The 21743-nt window shown below is 30.5% G+C and overlaps 1 protein-coding gene across 4 annotated transcripts; it reads left to right on the top strand.

The window, feature by feature from the left end:
• Positions 1 to 1702: 1702 nt before the first annotated feature.
• On the top strand, positions 1703 to 20091 carry LOC132726518 (repetitive organellar protein-like). Of its 4 annotated transcripts, none has more exons than XM_060711848.1 (18): positions 1703 to 2358; positions 3058 to 3140; positions 8420 to 8445; positions 8719 to 8793; positions 9135 to 9185; positions 9399 to 9542; positions 10063 to 10080; positions 10935 to 10973; positions 11319 to 11516; positions 11833 to 11985; positions 12216 to 12419; positions 14160 to 14327; positions 15294 to 15497; positions 15867 to 15980; positions 16352 to 16544; positions 17526 to 17633; positions 18241 to 18342; positions 18733 to 20091. In XM_060711848.1, the coding sequence occupies exons 1-18, from the start codon at positions 2292 to 2294 to the stop codon at positions 18997 to 18999; spliced, it is 2214 nt and encodes a 737-aa protein (XP_060567831.1). In that variant the 5' UTR covers positions 1703 to 2291; the 3' UTR covers positions 19000 to 20091. The 4 variants fall into 4 exon arrangements, with proteins under 4 accessions (XP_060567831.1, XP_060567832.1, XP_060567830.1 ...); XM_060711847.1 differs by having other exon boundaries at positions 1704 to 2358; positions 18238 to 18342; XM_060711849.1 differs by lacking the exon at positions 18241 to 18342.
• The last annotated feature ends 1652 nt before the right edge of the window (positions 20092 to 21743 follow it).

Below are 21743 nucleotides of genomic sequence, written 5' to 3'. Positions count from 1 at the left end.
TGCACCTTTCAAAACGTATGGTTCTTCATAGCTACAAACATTTTCTACGTTCCTAAGAATTTCGGCGAATAATATAATGCACTTTGTCGTTCGTCCGTGCGTTCGGTGTCCGTTCTGTATCTAATGAGTGATTTATTAAAGTATATATAAAGGGAGAACACTCTTCTAGTTTTTAACTTATACTAAATGTAGTGTTTTCTTCCATATTTCACAGTTTCGAGCCCAACACCAATCAACTTTTGTCTTTATTCTCATTATCGCTGTTGGAATGAAAATAAAAAAATAAAATAAATAAAAATAAACAACAACAAAAACGATTTACATTAGCTTTGATTCTCATTATTATTTGCATTATATTGCAAATATATGATATATAATATGCGAAGTGAATGAACATTTACAAGATTCACGGTATTGTTCATGACGTCAAGAAACGTCGAGTTTTACTCCGCTATAGATTTATTCAATCATTTGTTTTAAGCTGCGGTCTCACTTACTCCTGGCAGAGTCCAGGACCATCCCGGTAGGTAACCGGGATGATCCGGGACGATCCGGGGTGAAATTATTGTTGCCGTCAAACTTACCCCGGCAGCACTTCGGTAGTTCCCAGCTAACCACCCAGGATGCACATGATAACATTGATACATAATTTTTATTTCATATAATATCTATTGTTCCAGAATAGTAATTTATGATGATTTTCTGAAAAATCCTTATGCCATACTGGATAGAAGGGAAATGGAGAGGGTTTTAATACAAACAAGTGAAATCGTCGCAAATTGTCGTTATTCTTTTGAAATGATCCGGGCTTTGCCGGGGCTCTACCGAGATCAACCGTAATCTACTTTTATCCTCTGAGGCTCTGCCTGTAGTTACAGGGGCTCTGCCGGCATATACCGGGGCTCTAACGTAGCTCCACCGGCTATATCATACCCCGGATCATCCCCGGTTTGTGCCGGCAGAACAACGGAGCTTTCCCGGTATAACCCGGTCGTTCCCGTCAGAGCTAAGGATGAAGCCGGCAAAGCTATACCTTCCCGGATCATCCCGGACCACCCCGGTGATATTTAATATTTCATTCCATCCGGGGTCGAATGCCGGATGTTCCCGGATCATCCCAGATCATCCCGGACGTTGCCGGCAGAGTTAAGGATGTACTCCGGTTGTTCCCGGTCGTTCCCGGATCACCCCGGACGTCTCTCAGGATTCTGCCGGGATGTACATGTAAGTGAGACTGTAGCTTAACGGGAGGAAAGATATCGCATTTTTCTTGCATCATCAAGATCATAATACTTTTATGTTGATTTGATTATTATTTTTTTTCTTTCAGGATAGATGGAGGGTTTAATTTAGTCCTTTTGGAGGACTGATTAAAACCTGGCCTGGAATGTTGCTGTTTATTACATCGAAGGCCTAATCCACATATAAGTAAATTATTAATAGCCCTATTAATGATATATATAAAAAGTCGATTTGACTCAAGTTTGTCATATATTAAATTAGATAAATATTATGCTTAAATTTTATAGATTTATAATAAGGAAAAAAAAACACCTGAAAATTATGCAGCTCAGGGTGTCCTTTTAAAAAGAATCTTAATCCTGCATATTAAACTTTAATCCATTCCGTTGTATTTATAGAATTTAAGTATTAATTGTAAATAAGTTTACCATTCTCAATGAGCGTCGTTTCCGTTCCGAATGCATTTTCACCATATCACCGTCTGTGGTGTGCCTTTTGGATCATTCGGAATACATGTTTAACTGAACAGAAGTAGATTGATCCAAACAGATCGTGTTAATCTGTTAAGTATTTGAAATAATAGTGATTTTGAGGAATTTAATTTATATTCTTATAGTACGGGAAGTTTAAACTAAATGTACGAGGATATGAACGTGCTTACGTAACACTTTAATAATTATTCGTGAATCAGTCCTGACAATGTTTAAACTAGAATATATATTGAAAAAAAATGTATTAGGTGAAATATATGCATGTATTAAACAAGTCTGCCCTCAGTATGGTGTATTCATGTAGTAACATTTGTGTTTTTAAACTGTTCTACTATTAAGATAGAACAGTTATGTTAACATTTGACAAACCTGACGGTGTATACGAGACGATTTTACCTGCGTAATTTGTTAATTTCCTTCCTGGTTTAAATTAAAAGAAACGCATTACTTCCTGGTATAAAGAAATAAGAAACTTTATATTTCAATATAAAACTATTAGATTAGAACAATAACATTGTTGATCTTACAAATAAAAGAAAGCGTTATATTTTTAAAAGAATGAACAACCGAAAATCACAAAAGGGAGTGATAGATACAAATAACCGTCCTTTATCTAAAAAGTCAGGTAAGAATTAGAATTATCACAATGTCTTAAGTAGTTTAAATCAATATCTCACATTTTATTGAAGTTTTTAGAGCTTTACTAAGCAGAAATTTAAATTCCTTTCTACAAGTTTTCTTTCACAGGCAATTTTATAGTATAAATATTCTTTTATGTACAAAAGGAATTCGTTTATAGTTTTTAACATTATAAAGGGCTAATATATTTATGTTTGCAATACGTTTATTTCTTAACTATTTCACGTACTTCCCGGGAGATGCTTTGGTAGTTTAGCGCGGAGGAAGGTTGTCTAGTACTGGTGTAACTCTCCAGGAACGATGGTTAGGAAACTACCCGCCTATATGACTGAAATACTGTTGAAAAAGGCGTAAAATGAGACAAACAAACAAAAAATTTCACGTACTTTGTTTATTTTTTAAGTGGTTAATATTACTGACTCAGGCTAATATTACTGACTCACCCATTCTTTCGACTAGGACATTGAATTTCACAATATTAGTATTCATCGATGGTTTTTAGCAAGAACCCGTTCGAGGTAAAGGAATACATCAGGACTTCTTCCGACGGTGAAGTTGGAAATTAGCTATGAAACCTGAATATAATTGATACAAATATATACATAATACAATGAAAGTATTTCTTTAAATTTGACCGCAGTGTTGATGAAAAATAAAGATATTTAAAACATGTTTTCTCTTGCAGATGCTAGAATACAACAAAAACCTCAGCAGCGACAACAACAACTACATCATCAACCAAAAGCGCATGGTGGAGACGATGATACGGTATATTATTAAAGTTGATTAAATTTCCATTCAAAGCCTTTAAGGAATCAAGTTAATGTTTTGTAATTATCAAAAGAATTTAAATTTCATTTACAAAACAAGGCAACACAATGTAATCGGTGACCCCAATTTATTTTCGTTAAAAATCTTACAAAGTTTATATATATTATTGTGTTCTATTTAACCATATCATACGCTTTAAAAAAAAGATTCGGTGCGAGCGGTATTAAACTATTTTAATCAATATACTGCGATACATTTAGAAATTTTGTTAATGTATCTGCACATTTATTAGTTTTCTTTCAAAAGTACATATACAAAATATTCTTAAGTACTTTATTCTAACACATGCAAACACAGAAATAAGTTACAATTAAATTTAATAGAATAAATGACATTATATTTATGGCATAAATAGCAATTATGTCGAGGTATAATGTACGGAATATCGTTAGGGCCATCGTGGTAGAACACAAGTAGTTGGTTATTCGTAATTCACAACTACCTACCAGCAGGTAGTTGGTAATTCGAACTTTGCATGTTTTCCCCTAAAAACAACAGAAAGTACTTTGCCGGTATAAATGTAATGGATATATAACAAGATAGATGTGTTCGTCAACATTGAAACACCTTATCGAACTATGTCCACCAGCGGAATCAGTTGGTTATAGTAGAATATGCTGATCAGTTAAACATGTAGTAAAATCTGCATGATAAGTTAATCTTATAGTGAAAATTGCTAACCATTCCTATTAGATATATAGAGAAAATTATGTTTTGACGTTAATTTCTTTCATTTTTTATGTTAGTATTTAGTAACATTTAGCAAAGTTAGTGATATATCAAATTATACTTTTTACAAAATAATAAAACCACTGATGACCAACTACAATTTAATAGATATTATTTATGTGATTTTAGCAGTATTTTTATAGTGACCAGTGCTGACCAGTTAGATTTATTAATGAACTATATTTTTATTTGTCGAGAAAACTATTCTACTACTGACCAATTAAATATAAGGAATCTATTCATTTTTTACACAGACTGTTCAAATCTACATGATCAACATTATCATTTTTTATAACAAAATTTGATTTTTGTACATACTTTTGTAAAATTATCTATGTATATAATTTGTTTGTCTTTTTATAAAAAATTGTTTTAAGAGTCATTCCATATTTTCGTAGCATTTTCTGTCCTACGGCAAAAACTTTGTATATTTAAGATATTTTACTAAAAATGCAAATGGACAAGAAATGTTAAGCTGAAATCTCATAATTTCAACAGTGTCCAATTTTTTAACGGTTAAATAAACCCTTAAAAATTATCAGAGTGCCAATTAGAGCCAATTAGTGTTGTCCCTATACAAAAATAACAGCATTTGTGACAATGTTATAAATCTATTGACAATTTAACTGTCAAACACATACCCTTTTGCATTATTTTATGTTTAAGCCAGTCAACTATGATGTAAAACACACATTTACAACAGTTTTTGTATCATTTTTTAAATATGTCCTTAAAGTTTATGTCACTGCTGTAACATAATTGTGATCAGTAAAAGTAATAACTGATCCCTACCTATTAAGAATAAAACAAAGCCTCTAATATAAAGAGAAGTATCTAAATAGAAACACACAAGGTGCCACAGGGGATTGTCTCGTTTGTATAATTTGGAAAATGCATACTTCTGCACGCAAGTATTTGCGTAATTTTTATTCCCGTCACTCCTGTAACGGGTAGTATGTTTTAATTGTCAGTACTGTGCATTTACAGTCCCACTGAGAATTTTGTAAAATATGTGGTAAAAGTCATTAAGAACGATTCACATCTATTAGGGATACATTGTTATTACTTTTACTGAGATTTACATTGAATATGTCACTCATGCAACAGTCACTTCTGTTACAGCTAATTTTGTAACAGTTGTGACCAAATACGTTACAGTAGATACATTTAAAACAATTATCAATTAATTTAAAAGTGCAATTTGTAGAAAATGCCTTGACATTTACTGTATAAACCTCTTTAAATTTTCAGATTTTACATTAGAAATAGTGGTTTACTTTTTAAATCATACGATATAAAATTATATTGTTATAATTATGATATCTTATCATGAGAAGTGGCCAAAATTGACCATATCCATTGTATGTAAACTATCTAAATGAAAGTTTTTAGAACTAATTTATTGATTTCTCAGAGATTTTTGTTAGGTTGGTTCTCCTAGACTTAAACATTGTTACACGAGTGACAAATATGTTACAGTATAAGCGTTTGGTATCAAAGAAAATTGTTAAAAAGTGATTTTGCAAACTAAATGATACTTTTAGGGGGAAAATGTAACATCTTCTGCCATTATAATTTTATCTATATGATTGTAATTCAAAATTTGACAATAATTGCAGATTTTTAAAAACATTTGTTTTATAATTTATGAGTAATATAGATTTTTTACTTAATTTATCAATTACACTATTGTCTTTAAGTATAACATGTATAAATTGAAGTCTTGAAAAATAGAAAACGCTAAAGAATATTTAAAAATCCGCGAAATTGAAACTTTTGCAGGCTCAGTTTGATTAAAACTTTCTTGCATGGTCCTTCAAAGTGCAAGCAACTGCCCCCAGGCTTTGGTTATTCAGCAGAAAGTTCTAAATCAGATGAAAATTATGAGTCAGAAGAATAAAGTAAGTCAGCAGAAAGTCGTAGCTCCTTAGAAAGTAGTAGGTCAGATAGTATTTAAAATAAAAGTTGTGGGTCAATAGAAAGTTGTAAGTCGGTACAAAATTGTAACTCAACTCAATCAAAACTTTTATTACGGCAGAATGTAGTAAGTAAAGTGGTAGTTGTAAAAAAGGTGAAAATCTTGAGTCAGTAGTAAGTCATCAGAAAGTTGTAACATAAATTTATGTCAGAAGTTCATGCTGTAAGTCTGAAAAAATGTAGTTAGTCGGTAGACAGTAGGTAAGTCAGATGGAATTAGTTAGAAAGTTGTAAGTCTGAAAATAAGTTAAAAACCTGAAAGTTTTGTAATCCAGCAGAAAAAAGTAGGTCATTACAGCAGCATGAGGATATCATTACAGCAGAAAGTCAGCAGATAGGAGTAGTTAGGCAGAAGAAAGAATTAATAAAGCAGCAGAAAGAAGTCAGGCAAAAGAAAGTAGTTAGTCAACATTAAGTAGTAAGGCAAAAGAAAGTAATAATAAGGTAGCAGAAAGTAGTCAGGCAGGAAAAATAGTAAGTTAGCAGAAAGAAGTCAGGCAAAAGAAAGTGATAATAAGGCAGCAGAAAGTAATCAGGCAGAAGAAGTAAGTCAGGAGAAAGTAGTCAGGCAGAAGAAAAAAGTAAGTCAGCAGAAAGTAGTAAGCCAGCAGAAAGAAGTAAGGCAGAAGAAGGTAGTAAGGCAGTCAAAGAAACATGATCAATTTATAACAGTGATGCCTCTGTTAAAGGTTATTTTGTCTGCTTAATTAGAAAGACAGTGAATATAAGTGGGTCAAAGCATCTGAAGGTTGTTGCTTATTTGAACAAAAGGAAAAAATTGATTTAGAAGACTTTGATAACCATTGAGGTCTTCTAACCATTGATCGGTTGAAAGTACTTTTGTCCTGTAATTGTTCATGTTTTAAAAAAATGTCTTTGGTACATTTAATGCACACCAAATTGTCATTGAATACTGTCCTGTTGAATCAGGTTTCCAAACCTATACTATGTAAAGATTCAAACCATATTTTTTATCATTTAAGAAATACTTTGATTTTGACATAAGATGAATGTCTTACAATAAGTATCTTCTTGTATCAATGAATTTAATACAAGTTTGATGAAATTGTGAAGTACCATGCATGCATATTTTTGTCACTGCTGTAACAGAAATGTCTTTCCTGTAACTAAAATGTCACTCATGTAACAAGATGTTAATGACATTATTATTTAACCACGGTTTTGTCAGGTGATAATCAAACACTACATAATATATTTTAGATCACATTTTATCTTAAAATAAAGTAAAATAGAATTCTATCAAAGTTTGGTAAAATAACGAAGTACTATGCATGCTTATTTTTTGTCACTGCTGTAACAGAAGTGTCTTTCCTGTTACAGTACCTGTCAATCGTGTAACAGCACAATAAAATGAATTTTTTATTTTACTGATGTCTTATCAGATGGTAATGAAGTCACAGTTCAAACATTTAGGTGATCTTTTCATTTTAAGACAATATGAAATTACGTCAAATGCGCTAATTTATAATTATATAAACTCCAATACTCTCTAAATATTTACGTTTTAAAAATCCAGGTGTATTTATCATCTAAAATTTATGTTTGGTACCTTTTTATAGGAATTAATTGTTCTTTGAAATGAATAATACCAAACCTGTTGAATGATACATGTTTAGGATGTGTAGACACAGTATCCTCTTTCTAGCTGTTAAATATAAAAGTGTTACAGGAGTGACATGAGAGAAGTAGTCATGTCATAGTAAATGCTCTTCTGACAAAATAAAGGCATTTTAAGCTTGCAAAAATAATTTTTCATGATTGGGAAATATCCCTTATCACACCACAAAAAATTTCAATCCTCAATGGACATCTAAAAATCAAAGATATTCAAACTGAAAATGTTACGAAAATATAGAATGACTCTTAAATCTGTTTGCATCTTTTAAATGTCAACATAACATCATTTTCATCTGAAATCTTTCGACTATATTAAAGGTTTACATAATTTATTACATTTTCGGCCTATGTATAATTCTTTAAGTATCCCCTTTCTACCGGAAGGCAATAGTCGACAATGCGATATTGCGATGGAGACAGAACGATAGTGCGATGACGACAGTACGGTTATGCGATGACGACAATTCAAAAATGCGACGATAATGCGACAGTGCGACAGCGTTATGACGACAGTGCGATAACGCGATGGCGAGAACGCGATAGTATAATCGTACTACCGTAATGTCGCCATCGCGTTATCGCCATCGTATAATGCATTGTCACATTATTGTACTGTCGACATCGCATTGTCGCCATCGCACTATCGCAATTTCGTCATCGCATTGTCGTCATCGCGCTATAGCACTGTCGCCCTCTGGATTATAAATTATAAACACGATGGCCCTTACAGTATTCCGTATTTATGTTAGTAGGGATCTTAATAAGTTAACCTTATCTATCTTATATTATCTTCTTTTTTTAAAAAATATGTTAACTTTGTAAACTCGATATTGCCAAAATGTGCTGTATGAAAGACTTACTCATCTTTTCAGCCTAGCGGAGGAAGTGCACGCCAGACGTAAGATACTTTTCTTCATACTTACGTGTTTTCCTTTTTGGTACAATAACAGGCATATTTGTCAAAATAAAGGTGTTCTTTAAGGGAATTTATTTGTACATGGATTATCAGAACAGCACAGAACATATATATTATTTGACATAACCATTACAAGCTCATCATCGTTAAAATGAAATTCGGTATTCTCGATATATAGATAAAATAAATGTTTGTGTTTCTGTTATTTATTTATTTCGTTATGGCATACTTTAATGAACAATACGGTTTTTATAGCCATTACAAGTTTGAGGTAGCACCGCCAAATCCTTTTGGAGCAAAATCAACGCAATCGGACCACGCAGTCAGGAGGTTTACATTTCTATCTTATTTCATAAATTTTTTTTTTTTATTATTATTTTGACTAAAGTCATTTGTAAACAATTCATTTATAGGACGTAATTGAAATGTATAACTTAAATGAAAGATAGTAATACGAATCAGATTTGCTGCATATAATACGACGTTTCAGTAGTGATGAAAGTCTAGTTATCATGAAACACTGTTTCCTCGGGTCTAGCTAAAATCATGTTTGCTATTTTAAAACAAATTTCTACTTATTGTGTCATAAAAGCAAATAATAAAATATGTTTCAATAATAATATGTAGCCCTTAATTTGGAATGACATGACTAATTTGTAATTATTTTTAAGTAATATGGAATCAGATGGAAATCGTCAACCTCCTAAAACGACAGATGCAAGGTACGCATTAGATGCATTTATGAAGAACCTTATAGCATTTCTGAAAATATAAACATTAGATATGAACTTTGAAATGACAAGTACAAACGCATTATGTAAAATAGTTACACTGAATTTAACAAATTCCATGCAATAAACAATGTGGTAGTAAATATTGACTTAGTTTAGCAAAAGACGCAACTGCAAAGAAATTTATTTTTCATACAATTTTAGAAAATGCTCATCACCAAAAGAAGAAGAACTAGAATGCATAAGAAACACAATAAAGGATGCATATGAGAAGTTTATAGGCAGAAAAAAAAATCGGCTCTATAGACCAACAACTGTAATAGACGATTTGAATTTCTACATAACAAAGTACGTTAACTGCATATGTTATGGAGAAAAAATATAAGCACGTATTTTTACAAAGAAATACACTTTTATTTTAATGTTAAAACGGCCAGCCTCTAGATTCATACTATTTTTCATGAACACTTTTAAAATGTAACATTTTAAAAATTGAAATATTGTGAAGTAACCAAAAGGAAGAAATTTACACATAACAAACGGCACACACAAATCACAACCTATGGAAACTACCGAAATGAGGTCAAAATATTACAAATAGCCTTAACTGTGCTTGTAACTCAGTAGATATATGGTTATCAATACGGAAAAATCTGAGTATATTTGTCTCAGGTTTGATTTGATATATAAGAAAATTAACCCGACTGTGTTGTAAGTTAATATAGTATTTTGAGTTTGATATGTTTGCTTAAAGACACATATACTAGTAGTTTATGTTCCTAAATATTCTTTCCATTAAAAGGCCACTATTGTATAAATGAATCCTTTGCACATTATGATATGTTATCTACATCTTCTTTTTTTCCAGACTAATCGGGTGTTTAAGGTAATTATATTTATTCAAAAATTACATCTTAATTTTTCTTACGAGTATGAAATAATTAACATATAATTAAAACACTTTGGTACGTTATATCTAAACATTTCTCAATGCACATGTAACCGGGGATAAATGATTGAAGACTTGCTACTATTTCATCTTTTTATTGTTGGACATACAAAAAACGAGCCTACGAATAAAATGCAAAGGAATTACAAATAATTGATTTATAAAATAATAAAATGACACATTTCATCCAATTCATCAGTGGAAAAGAATATGACATTACAAATATATAAATTCTTACCAGGATCAGCATACAAGAACTTTCAATAAACGATTTCAAGTTCACTATTAAGTAACAACAAAATCACAACTATACTGTAAAGTATGTTATCAGTTATAGTGGAACTGGCGAAGGGAAGTATTTTACTTAAGAAAGAAGATGTTTCGCGGGGATTTTAGGGTCATGCACGTGAAATATTAGTGAACATATTCATACAACCTTTCAACTTACAGTGACCTCTCTTACGAAACAGACTGTACAATAACATTACCACAGTTAGGTAAACAAACGACGACATAACAGTTAAGCAAATACCAACCATATACATCATAACACGGAGGATACAATATACTAGTGATAAACAGAAAACGATACACAGGTTACACATGAATAGTTTACAACATCATAAAACTTACGCTGATGACTACAAAATGTCTATTCAATATCTTAATGTTTTTTTTTGTTACAGTTTATTCACTATTATTATTCCAATGTATGGACTTTTAAATTATTAGTTATTTTTCGAAGATTTTAAATAATATACATACAATCACATTTTAAATTGCTTTTACAGTATAATAGATTGCCAACATGAAAAAAGAAGAACAAATAGGTAAAAATTGTTCAAAAGTAAATTGGTATTTTTTAAACAAATTACCAAATACTGACATGTCTTTATTATTTCTAAGTGTTATGCAATACATGTTGTCTAAAACAGTTTAAGTGTAAACAGTTTAGTGAGGTTAGTCGAGATTAATAGCTTAATTTCTAGAAACAGATCATTTACATTATCAAACGTTCTTTTTCTGTTTTTGAATACGTATTTAAGATATTGTATAACAATATATTATTTGAAATTATTTGATTTATGATGATTTCATTTCCAATCTTTACTACATCTTTAATAATGGAAGCTGATATTACAATTGTCTGATGTATCAACTTTTATTCATTTGAGGAGTAATGGTACAAATAGAGAACCTAATGATGGGATACCTCAGATATCAAAAGAGATCAAGAAATTATTTAATAGCATGAGAGATGGAACACTAGATGTAAAAATGAAAGATGTGTTTCGAAATGAACCAGACTCTGCAGAAGATATGTTAAAGTGTATCGAATGGTCCTTCCGTCATTATCAACAGGAATTTGAATGGTTTGTATGCAAAACCAAATATAAATTTGTAAGCGACATACAATTTAAAGGGTGATCGTTAAAACCAAATGATGAAACAAACAATTGAACACATGCGGACCCTTGCCGATTTCTCGTAACTAACTTTAGATTGAACCATATTTCTAGTCATCTAGCACCGGTTTTAAATGGCTTTAAGCTGCTTGATAACAACAACAGTGAACAAATTATCCTGATTAAAAAGAAAATACAATTATACTGAGATACAATTGAACAGCGTCAATGATTTACTTAATACATTGATAATCTATGTTCTAATTTTTTTATTTCTTCTTAGGTATAGACAAGAAAAGAAAAATGTTGAGATAGAAATTGAAAAACTGGCTAAAGACGTCTGTGATACAGATGCTGGTACTAAGAAAGGAATACACGAACAGATTAGTTGTATTCGTTTGCAAATCAAACAACAGAAACGCGAATATTTAACGAGGTATTCATTTTCTAGTACAATCCAATCCGGCACATATATTTTTAGATTATCATACAAAATAGATGAATAAATAAATAAATAAATAAATAAAATACACACAGCAAAAACATATCATTTAAATATTTTTCTCAAATGTTTCCGTTCATTTTACAGTAAGTGCTGATTAAAATATAAGATATTATCATACTGAATACTAATTTTATTTATCGTTTGAACTTGAATATTTACAGTGTTTCAATGTACGAAAAAGAGATGTCCTGTGTTGAGGAAGAGGTTAACAAGTTAGTAAATGAGGTAAACTGTATAAATGAGGTTGAAGTTATAAACAAACAATGCAAACTGGAGACTAAAGAGGACAATGAATTTCGGACTGTGAAAATTATACGACAAATCCGTAGGTCACTTGAATCTCAAAACTGTCAAACACAAGAAAGGTAATACTAAGTAAATGTTAACTGTGTAATTTTCAAAGCAATACAACACTGGTATTCATACCGTAATTATATATTATATCAATCATCATGTTCTCCTCAAAAACATTCCCTCAAAATGGATCTTTTGTAGAATTTAAGCACAATTATAACTGAAGTTTAATGTTATAATTGTTAGTTTTGGCCAATTAAGGACATTAAAGAGTAGGCTGGTGGGAACATTTAAGAAACTGTCATAGCCTTCTGGAGTAAAATAAATATCTGAGCACCCTGGAGGATGTTCTATATTTTTGGACTTAAGGTGATGTTTATTTTCATGAGTATCATTTGGTCACAGCAAGGTAATTCTTCCTTCATTTCTTTTTATAATATCTTTGCCTATTTTCCTTCTTTACTAGTTCGGAATTCGAACATCCCACAAACAAGTGAGAGGTCTGTACCAGAAGAATGACAAAATGTAGATAGAACATGTCATATCATGGGAATCTAGTACTAAATCTAACGAATTTAAGAAATGGGCCTTCAAACATGACGATTTTTTGTACATCTAAGTTATAAGTGGGGTGCTTCTAAATCCAACCGTTGTTAGAGGTCTGTACTATGAAATATATTTTTGTCGAATAATGCGCTAACGTTTTTCATAGAACCGTTAAAAATATGTCTATTTGTCCCAACTGGTTTAAACCGTCGGTTCGTCATTCCTCCCTCCAAAGAAAATTTGATCAAGTCGTATCAATAAAAAAACGTACAAAGTCTATGTTGACGATACTCGGTACATTTGTTTGGATAGAGTACTTAAAGGCAAATTATGCAAATCTTTTTTTCTTTATTACTTATTTGTTGCGATTGCTTTAGGAAGTGACGAAAACCAATGAAAATTGAACAAAAAATAATCCTGCAAAAAATGTAAAAAATCTAGGCTGATGAATTTGGGTATGTGGGTATTGGGCAAAACATGAATTATGGTCATCATTTCAATTTTTCCATCCGCTCGTCTGTCAGTATTTCTTGCCAAAAGAAATGTGGATGTAATCGTAACAATTAGGTAAATGGTATTTGGTCTGTGGGCAAAGGGTCTTATGGAAATATGCATGTTTTTTTTTCAATTTTCTTTTCATCCGTCAGTCTGTCTGTATCACTCCAAAGAAATCTGGATCCTGCTATAACTCAAAAGGACAAAATCTAGAGTTTTTAATTCGTTCGTCTGTCTGACTATCTGACATTCTGCCTATTTGAAGAAAACTTGATTCAGTCTGACAAACTTTTCTTGTAAACAATGAATGTTAATATCTTGTTAAATTCTGCATTTGTGAAATAAACATTTGCAATGAAATAACTGAATTCTTTAAGATTATTAATATATTTTATTTACGTTAAAGTAAACTGGTCCTTGATAGAAGATTTGTAATACAATAAATAATGTCGATTATCCAGTGCCATACTTAACAACGAACAACAAAAAATTGTTTAAAAGCTGTTGATAATTGTGAGATATTTTTAGATATTACATATTTGCATACAGCAAATAATAAATATTTTGGAACAAAATATTATTCTTCGTAAACTATTATTTTACTCAAACTAAATCCATTAGAACTACATCAACATTGTATTGTTAAGAAATATTTTATAAGAATATTCAAACGGTTCATGTTTATTGTTTTTATCAATTTTTCAAATACTGCAGCTTTATCATAGCGAGTTTATAATACATGTGTATAAATACCAGTTTTGTATATACAGACTGAGAGAATTAGAAAATAAATCACAATACAACAGACAAGTACTTGGAGATTTATGTTCACTTCTAAACATGGATCTTGAACCACGGCAAAAAGAAGGGAGTTGTATTGAAAATAGCGATTTGGAAAGTATTGACAAATGGAAGGTTATTGTCGAAAACATGAAAAGGTAACTAAATTAAAGTTTGCAATTAAAAGGGAATGCTACAACAATGGTGTTAAAATTGAAATGTCTTTGAACCTTTTATTCATAAGCATTATCATATTTGTTCCCTTCTTATACTTTTAGTCAGTCCGATTGATTAAAGATCATCGGATTTTTTTTATCAAGACTCGATCATTGGGCGAGGCGAATGATCTCTGTATCAATTGATCTCGGACAGTTTGTGTAATGGTCATTTGTTTTTTCAACGCTGATTATCCGTGGAAAGCATGGTTGGATAATTTAGGAAATTATCATGTCCTTATGTAAAAAATGGAATAACTGAACACCAATAAGTCTGTTCTTAATTTGGGTTTACAGTGATGATTTTCTTTCATGATTAATGATCACAGCAATGAAATTCCTTCATTTTTATAATTTCTTTGTGTAAAATCCCTGTTTTACTAACTTGGAATTCGAACATCCCGCAAATTAGTGGTAGGTCTGTACAACAAGAATAACAAAAAGTAAATATAGCATGTCCTATTCTGGAAATCTAGTATTTAGTTAAACAAATTCAATAGATAGTAGCCTTCACTCATAAAGCTTGTTAATACATCGAAGTTGTAAGTGTTGTTTACCGTCTTTTGAGGTCTTTACTATGACATTTATTTTTGTCGAATAGTGCGTGTAGTCTGCCCGATTAGATCAAACAGCATCCGAATTTTAACCCAGAAGGTCGCTGGCTCAATACTTGTGCGAAGCGAATAATCTCCGTATCAATTGATCTCTGACAGTTTGTCTACTGATCATTTGTTTTTTCAACACTGATTAAAATCATAAGTGATAAGTAGACGGTCATTTGCAGAGACATTATTTGACATTGCATCTTTAAAATAATCAAGAATGGACTGTTGACCGAAAAATTAACCAAACCAGTGTCCAATTCGGCGTTAAATCCAAATAGAAATATCAATGAAAATTTAATTTTAGATTGGTTAAAGACAGAGGCCAGTTCGTTGATCATGCTAGAACACTGCTAAAGGATATATCAACATTAATAAGCAGAGAACCATTCAGTCTGACAATGTCGGGACATTCTGACACAAAACTTGTACAAGTTCTCACACCTGATTTTCAACAACTTGTGTATGACATGAATAATGTAAAGTTGTGTTTGGAAGAATATCGTAAAAGGTTTGTTGCATTACCTGGTATATTTAGCGCTTTATTTCGAATTAAAAAATAGAGAAATTTAATCAATTAGGAATGAATACATGAGCAGTCAGTTTGATATTTAAAAGTATAATTAATCAAAAGAAATATCCAGTTTCAGAACAATATTCGTATTATCATATTTAGTGATTAACCTATTTCATGAAACATATTTTCCATGGTTAACATAAAATATGAAAACAAACATAGACATGAAGGGTATGTATCTAATACACACGGCACAGTACTATGGCTTGTTTGATTACATAAATGTATAAATAAAAGCGTTTTCGTTGTTTACTGTAATTATTTTTTTTCATACAGTCATTCTAACATTATAATATTTTACAGCCATAAAGAGAAATTCCTGAAAATAGAAGCTTGGAATGAGTTGAAGGAATGTGAAAAAAAATTGCAGAAAGAAATAGAAGAGCTGAAAGAAGAAAAAGACGTACTTTTAAACAGGTGGGAAGTGGACTGATTTTTTTTTTATCTGTGTACTATTTTTAAATACAAACCACTACATGCCTCCTTGCAGTACAGTAATCAGGAATATATCCCAAGGACAATTATCCCATTGTACTTTACTAGAACATAAAGGGGAAAAAGAAAGAAAAGCAAAGGAGAGGAACTAAATTTAAAAAAAAAATAGTACTAGAACAAACTTAATGTAATCAGCTATTCATATTGAATAAATTCTAGCCGCCCGAAAAATTCACTTTCAATCGGAACACTTAATGTCATCCAGAAATGTTTTCTGTTAAGAATGAGCAAAATTGTAAAAGGTTTAAAATTTGAACTTAAAAGTTTTTCGTCATGTTTTATTTCTTGTTCAGATTATCAAAAATGGCTGGAGCAAATTTAACAGACAACAATCCAGCTATAGCTGATTTGAGTGATCCAAACAGAGCAACTAAACTTGCCGAACAGTTTTCTGAGCTTTACGATAATTCGTGGACCGATGCATACGAAGTTCTAGAAATATCTGACGAAAATGAGTGTATCCAGTACCTGCTTAATATAATCGTCGTAAGTTCTTATTGAATAACGATAATTTCATATTGAGAGCTATGTATACACATCATATACTTGCACAAGACATTATAACAATAATTAACGTTATATCTACAAACTAGTCACTGTTTGTATGCGTAAGGCATACTTAAAAATCTAAACAATTAAAAACAAATTATTTGATTTATTTGATTAAAGTACTCGTATATATGATCTCGCATGTTGTTTCTCTCTATGATTCATATTATTCAGAATGTAAATAATGCGGGACATTAACATTATATTTCTAAACTGTTACGTAAGGATTAATTTTGTAATAACTGCACGATGCACGATACTGTCAAATGATAAATGTCATAGGGTCGAAATATGTATAAAATTAAATGACTTACAACAGAGTCGTTTTAACGAATTATAATTCCAGTGGTATTTAAGTATTACATGTATATGTCATTTCTGTCAATGCATATGTTTATAAAGAAATATAATTGATACCACTCAAATGTTAATTGGTGTGCATTGTCTTAAAACATATTGAATTAAATCATTCAATTACATACAAAATGTTAACTGGTTTTACTTGTTATTAAAATACACTTTTAGGAAAATAAATTAATTCCAATAAGTTATACAATTGCATTAGAATTAAAGAACTTATATTTATATGCGTGATTCTGTGTATACACATTAAAGAAAAAATAAATGAGTAGCAAGAACTTGGATTTACTTCTCAGTTTAGATATTTTTCTTTGATTTTTAACTGAAAAAAGTTAAATCACTTTGGTTTATTTTTTAAAAAAAAATTTATTTGACATTTCTTTGTAAAAGCCATACACGTAAAGAACAAAATATGTACACTTTCATATCATACTCGTTTTTATATGAAAAAGATAATCTTAGTTAGTTGTTACATTATAACTAAAGTATTATGCAATACTCGGAATTGAATTGTGTCCGTGTTTATACATAGTTTATTATTTTTTCTTTTTATTACAGGAATCGTATAACATGTGTTCAGATATTTCAAAAATGCAACAAAGAGCTCTCGCTAGAGCATTACATAATCCAACTGAAGGGTTGAGCATTAAGACAATAGCAAATGAGGTACGTCATATAATATATAATTTTATAGTTGATTCTGTCCAAAAGAAGACTTGCAAAATGTGTGACAAAATTATTTTTGAGTAAATTCATATAGTTAACTAAAAATCATTAATCGATTAAATAAATGTGATAATGTGATTTCATATAATAATGTAAATAACATTTAACATCTCTGTTAGGAAGTATATTGATAAAAGGGATTATCAAGTAATTGTGATTAATGATTTACAGATAAATGCTGAATAAAGTAAATATTGACTAAAGCTGTACATCAATGTCAAACTGCTATCTTTAAATCAACTTTGAAGGTTTCTATCTTAGAATGGATGCTCACGCACTGATGACTGATGATACTGCTTTTAGCTGATATAAACAAAAATCATATTTCGTGTCTGCATGCTACTTATTATCTTTCTTCACATGGCATTGAATAACTGTACAAATATATGTAGCAACTTGCCTTGTTTTGTCTTCAGACAGTGAACTAAAGAAAAGACACGGAATTTCAAATATAACAATAGTCTATCCAAGTTGTTTACAATGAACATTTCCATTTTATTTTCATTAACAATGTATTGTTGAAGTTTGTTATATTTTTATTAAGAAGGTGAACCATGACAGCGATGTTAACCTTTCTAAACTCCAGTCAAGAACCTTATCAGATTTACGAAAAACTTCCGTTGATTTGTCGATTGTAGATGTCAAATCGGTAGGCTTTCATTTAAATGGGCATCCACTGAATAAAACAAATATGTCGCTTACTTCAAGTTACTTGAGAGTACTATACCTTATACAAATATACAATACGATTAGGGTTTTAATGGATACGTATAAGTAGAGCATGAGAAAGCATAAGAAAGCATAAGAGAGTAGAATCATGTCAATTAATCACGTCTCGATTAAATATATCAACTAACAATTTATGCATTTTTAAAGTCATATTTTATGAGAATAAAATAGCAATCAATACGAAATTTATTGGTTTAAGATCAATTATTTTTATATAATATATTCTTATAAATTTTATGTGTACGTACTACTTTATGCAGCAGTGATTGTTCTATTCAATATGCTTTATTATAATCTGATTTATTTACAGTATATAACTGCAAAGAATGAAAACTGGGTTAGAAAGGGTGAATTAAAACAATTCACAATGTCTTGCATCGAGCTCTGCTGGTTTATGCATCTTCAGTCGCCACCTGTTTATCTGGATGCCACTCTTGTGTCAGGCTCAACGCTTGATACCAACAAATACAAACCGTACACTAAATCTGGAAAGAAAATTGATTTCATAGTTTGGCCATCACTTTATTTGCACAAAGATGGACCAATCTTATGCAAAGGAGTTGCACAAGGAAAGTAGATGTAACATTTATGTATTTAAGTCTCAGAATGGTTATAGAGTGATGTGCATTCTTGTTGTCGTAAATACCGTTCATACGATGGAGCTGTGACAGAATGGTTGTCGACATAAATCTCTTGTATTTTCACATCTCTACACATTGAAATTGAAATGAAATATTTGCTCCAGAAATTTAAGTGTATTTGTTCAGAAATAACAACAAGAGATAATATGTACGTGTGCGTTTAAATTTAAGTTTTGCAAATTATAGAGATTATCATGACATTCTTAACACTTTTTTGCAGTGTTTTTGCAGCAGTGTATTTTTCGTTTTGACCGTTTATCCATTCAATATATGTTACATTGAATAAAAATATTTATTTTGGTGACTTAAAAATCTGTTATGCATTCATTTATTTAAAAAATATGTAAAACTATTAAGTTATTCTGAAATTTAACAATTTAAGCTGCCATATTTCTAATCATTTCATAGTAAATATTATGTATAAAATATTATTATTTATTTATTTATTTATTTATAAGATACATGTATATTTTCTCAAATAGTCAAACAGAAAACATTATCTAACCAGACTTAATCAAATTTACGAACATAAAGAAAAAAAATTTTGCCCCATGAAAACCTTAAACTGAAAAAGTTGCTCTTAAGATTTAATTGTAGAACTTCATTTGAAAATGTGTGCAAACTTGTCTACATCGGATTCCGTAGACAGTAAAATAAGCGACAGAACATTTTAATTTAAAATATGTAAAATAATCCAACAATGAATAGCAAAGATATATTAATTGAGAGCCTTATAATCTATCTAAATTATGAGCACACAAAGAATGTAAAGCAAAACATAATTATGTAACAATTTATTTTTTTTCTGTTTCTAAAGGAAAGTCCAGTATACATGTATTTCTAAATACTAGTATATTATCTCATAATGATAGCCACACACTTTTTAACCTCTGACAGACATTTTCTATTTAAATAACTTTTTGAAATAGACGAAAGTATATATCTGATGTCGAAGACAACAGTTCGTACCATTACATCGTGATTGTGACGTCATCAGGGATCTTTGACTTCAACGTATTGTGTAAAAGATTGAAAAAGGTGAGAGATGTTTCACTTTCCATCAAAATTCTCAACATGCGATACAAACAAATATAAAGAATCTATTAGATCAAGTCCAAACCTAAACTATCTGTCATGACCAGTTTTTCTTCTTCGCTAAGACAGGCCTCTTTTTTGTAAGACGGTTACACAAGTAAAGTAAATACAAAAACACAAGGCTAAGACACTAGAAATCTTATTCTAAATTATAAAATTTACTATATTAGATATGCTAAAGGATATCAAATTGTGGAAAAGTATTTTATTAAAACACGTTTAAATCGTCTTATTGCATGATGCATGGCTAATTTTACCATATGCGTAAAGCGATGAAATTCATAATTATAGTTTCCACGTCCGTACCTGCTTTCGTGAATTTCATGAAAAAAGCTACACCAACACTTATCTTTTTCCTTTTTAACATGGTGACCTTGATAGATTAACAGAAATATTAGATGTAAGTCAAGTTCAAAGTTCGATTATGGTAAACGACACACCACGTGGCTCGAAAATAAGATTATTGTCGTGTATTGATGACGACGTAGAAAGTTGTTTGGAATTCATGCATTTCTTTTGAGTGATATCTTGACTGATGTATACATGTCTTTGAAAAACAAATTTAACTCTAATGTTAATATGTAATTGATATTTATAACAATTACATACCTTTGTGCATGCGATGACCTCAAGATAAGTCAGTTAAAGATCCTGTATGTTTTGTGATTGATATTATTACGATGTGTATGCCACACTTGCAATAAATTAGATATGTATATAATTATGCAAATAAAACAATTTTCAAACATCGAATAATATTTAAAGTGTGTACTGCAGATATTTGTGCACATCATTTTTAATCAATAAATTACATGCATTCATTTCTTATTGGAAAATATTTGACTAGAATTTATAGAAAATAAATTTCTAATTACCTCCCTTTATTCACATAAAATGATATCTTCGGTGATATCTTTATAAATAATGCTTAATGGAACGTACAATATTGCCAAATCTTAATTTGAGCATCATATTTATGAAATAAAACTTGAAAAAATTGTGTTACATGATCTTTAAAGAGATGTCACCTGATCACAGTATGATTGACTTTAACCCAAAAATTGTTTCAACAGTTTAATCTATACAGTAGTTCCCTCCCAAATAAAGTCTCAAATTTTAGATCCGAATAAACAGAAAATATTGAATAATAGTGAATTAAGCTTTCAAACGTTGTTCCTGCGTAGTAACTGCAGTCTGATTGGTCGTGGCACGTCAACAATCAAGTACTGTGTCATTTCATATACAATTTATGACTTATCTACATATTTCTACAGCGTGACTATCGCAACAATGGGCGTTTTTGTATACTTTGACGCATTTATGTTAATTTTCTAATAAAATATTGTAATACCCTGGTCCATAAAAACTTTAATAGAGTCAGCTAGAACCTAACTTTAAAGCTTTATTGTATTTTTATTTCTTGTCTAATGCGTTTATATCTTGGTGGATAACAAGTTTATATCCATGGCTTTATGATTGCTAGGTATTTAACTTAAATCTGTTTATTGTGTGCATGTAGTACTTGTAAATGCAGAATAATATAATTTACTTCCTGGTTTAAGCAGCCATGTTTGTATACATCCTG

The sequence above is a fragment of the Ruditapes philippinarum genome, unplaced genomic scaffold (genome assembly GCF_026571515.1).
Source record: "Ruditapes philippinarum isolate M1 unplaced genomic scaffold, ASM2657151v2 ctg2751_1_1_1_1, whole genome shotgun sequence".
NCBI classification, from domain to species: Eukaryota; Metazoa; Mollusca; class Bivalvia; order Venerida; family Veneridae; genus Ruditapes; species Ruditapes philippinarum.
The sequence above is the reverse complement of the archived record's forward strand: the minus strand, read 5'-3'. Positions and strand labels throughout refer to the sequence as shown.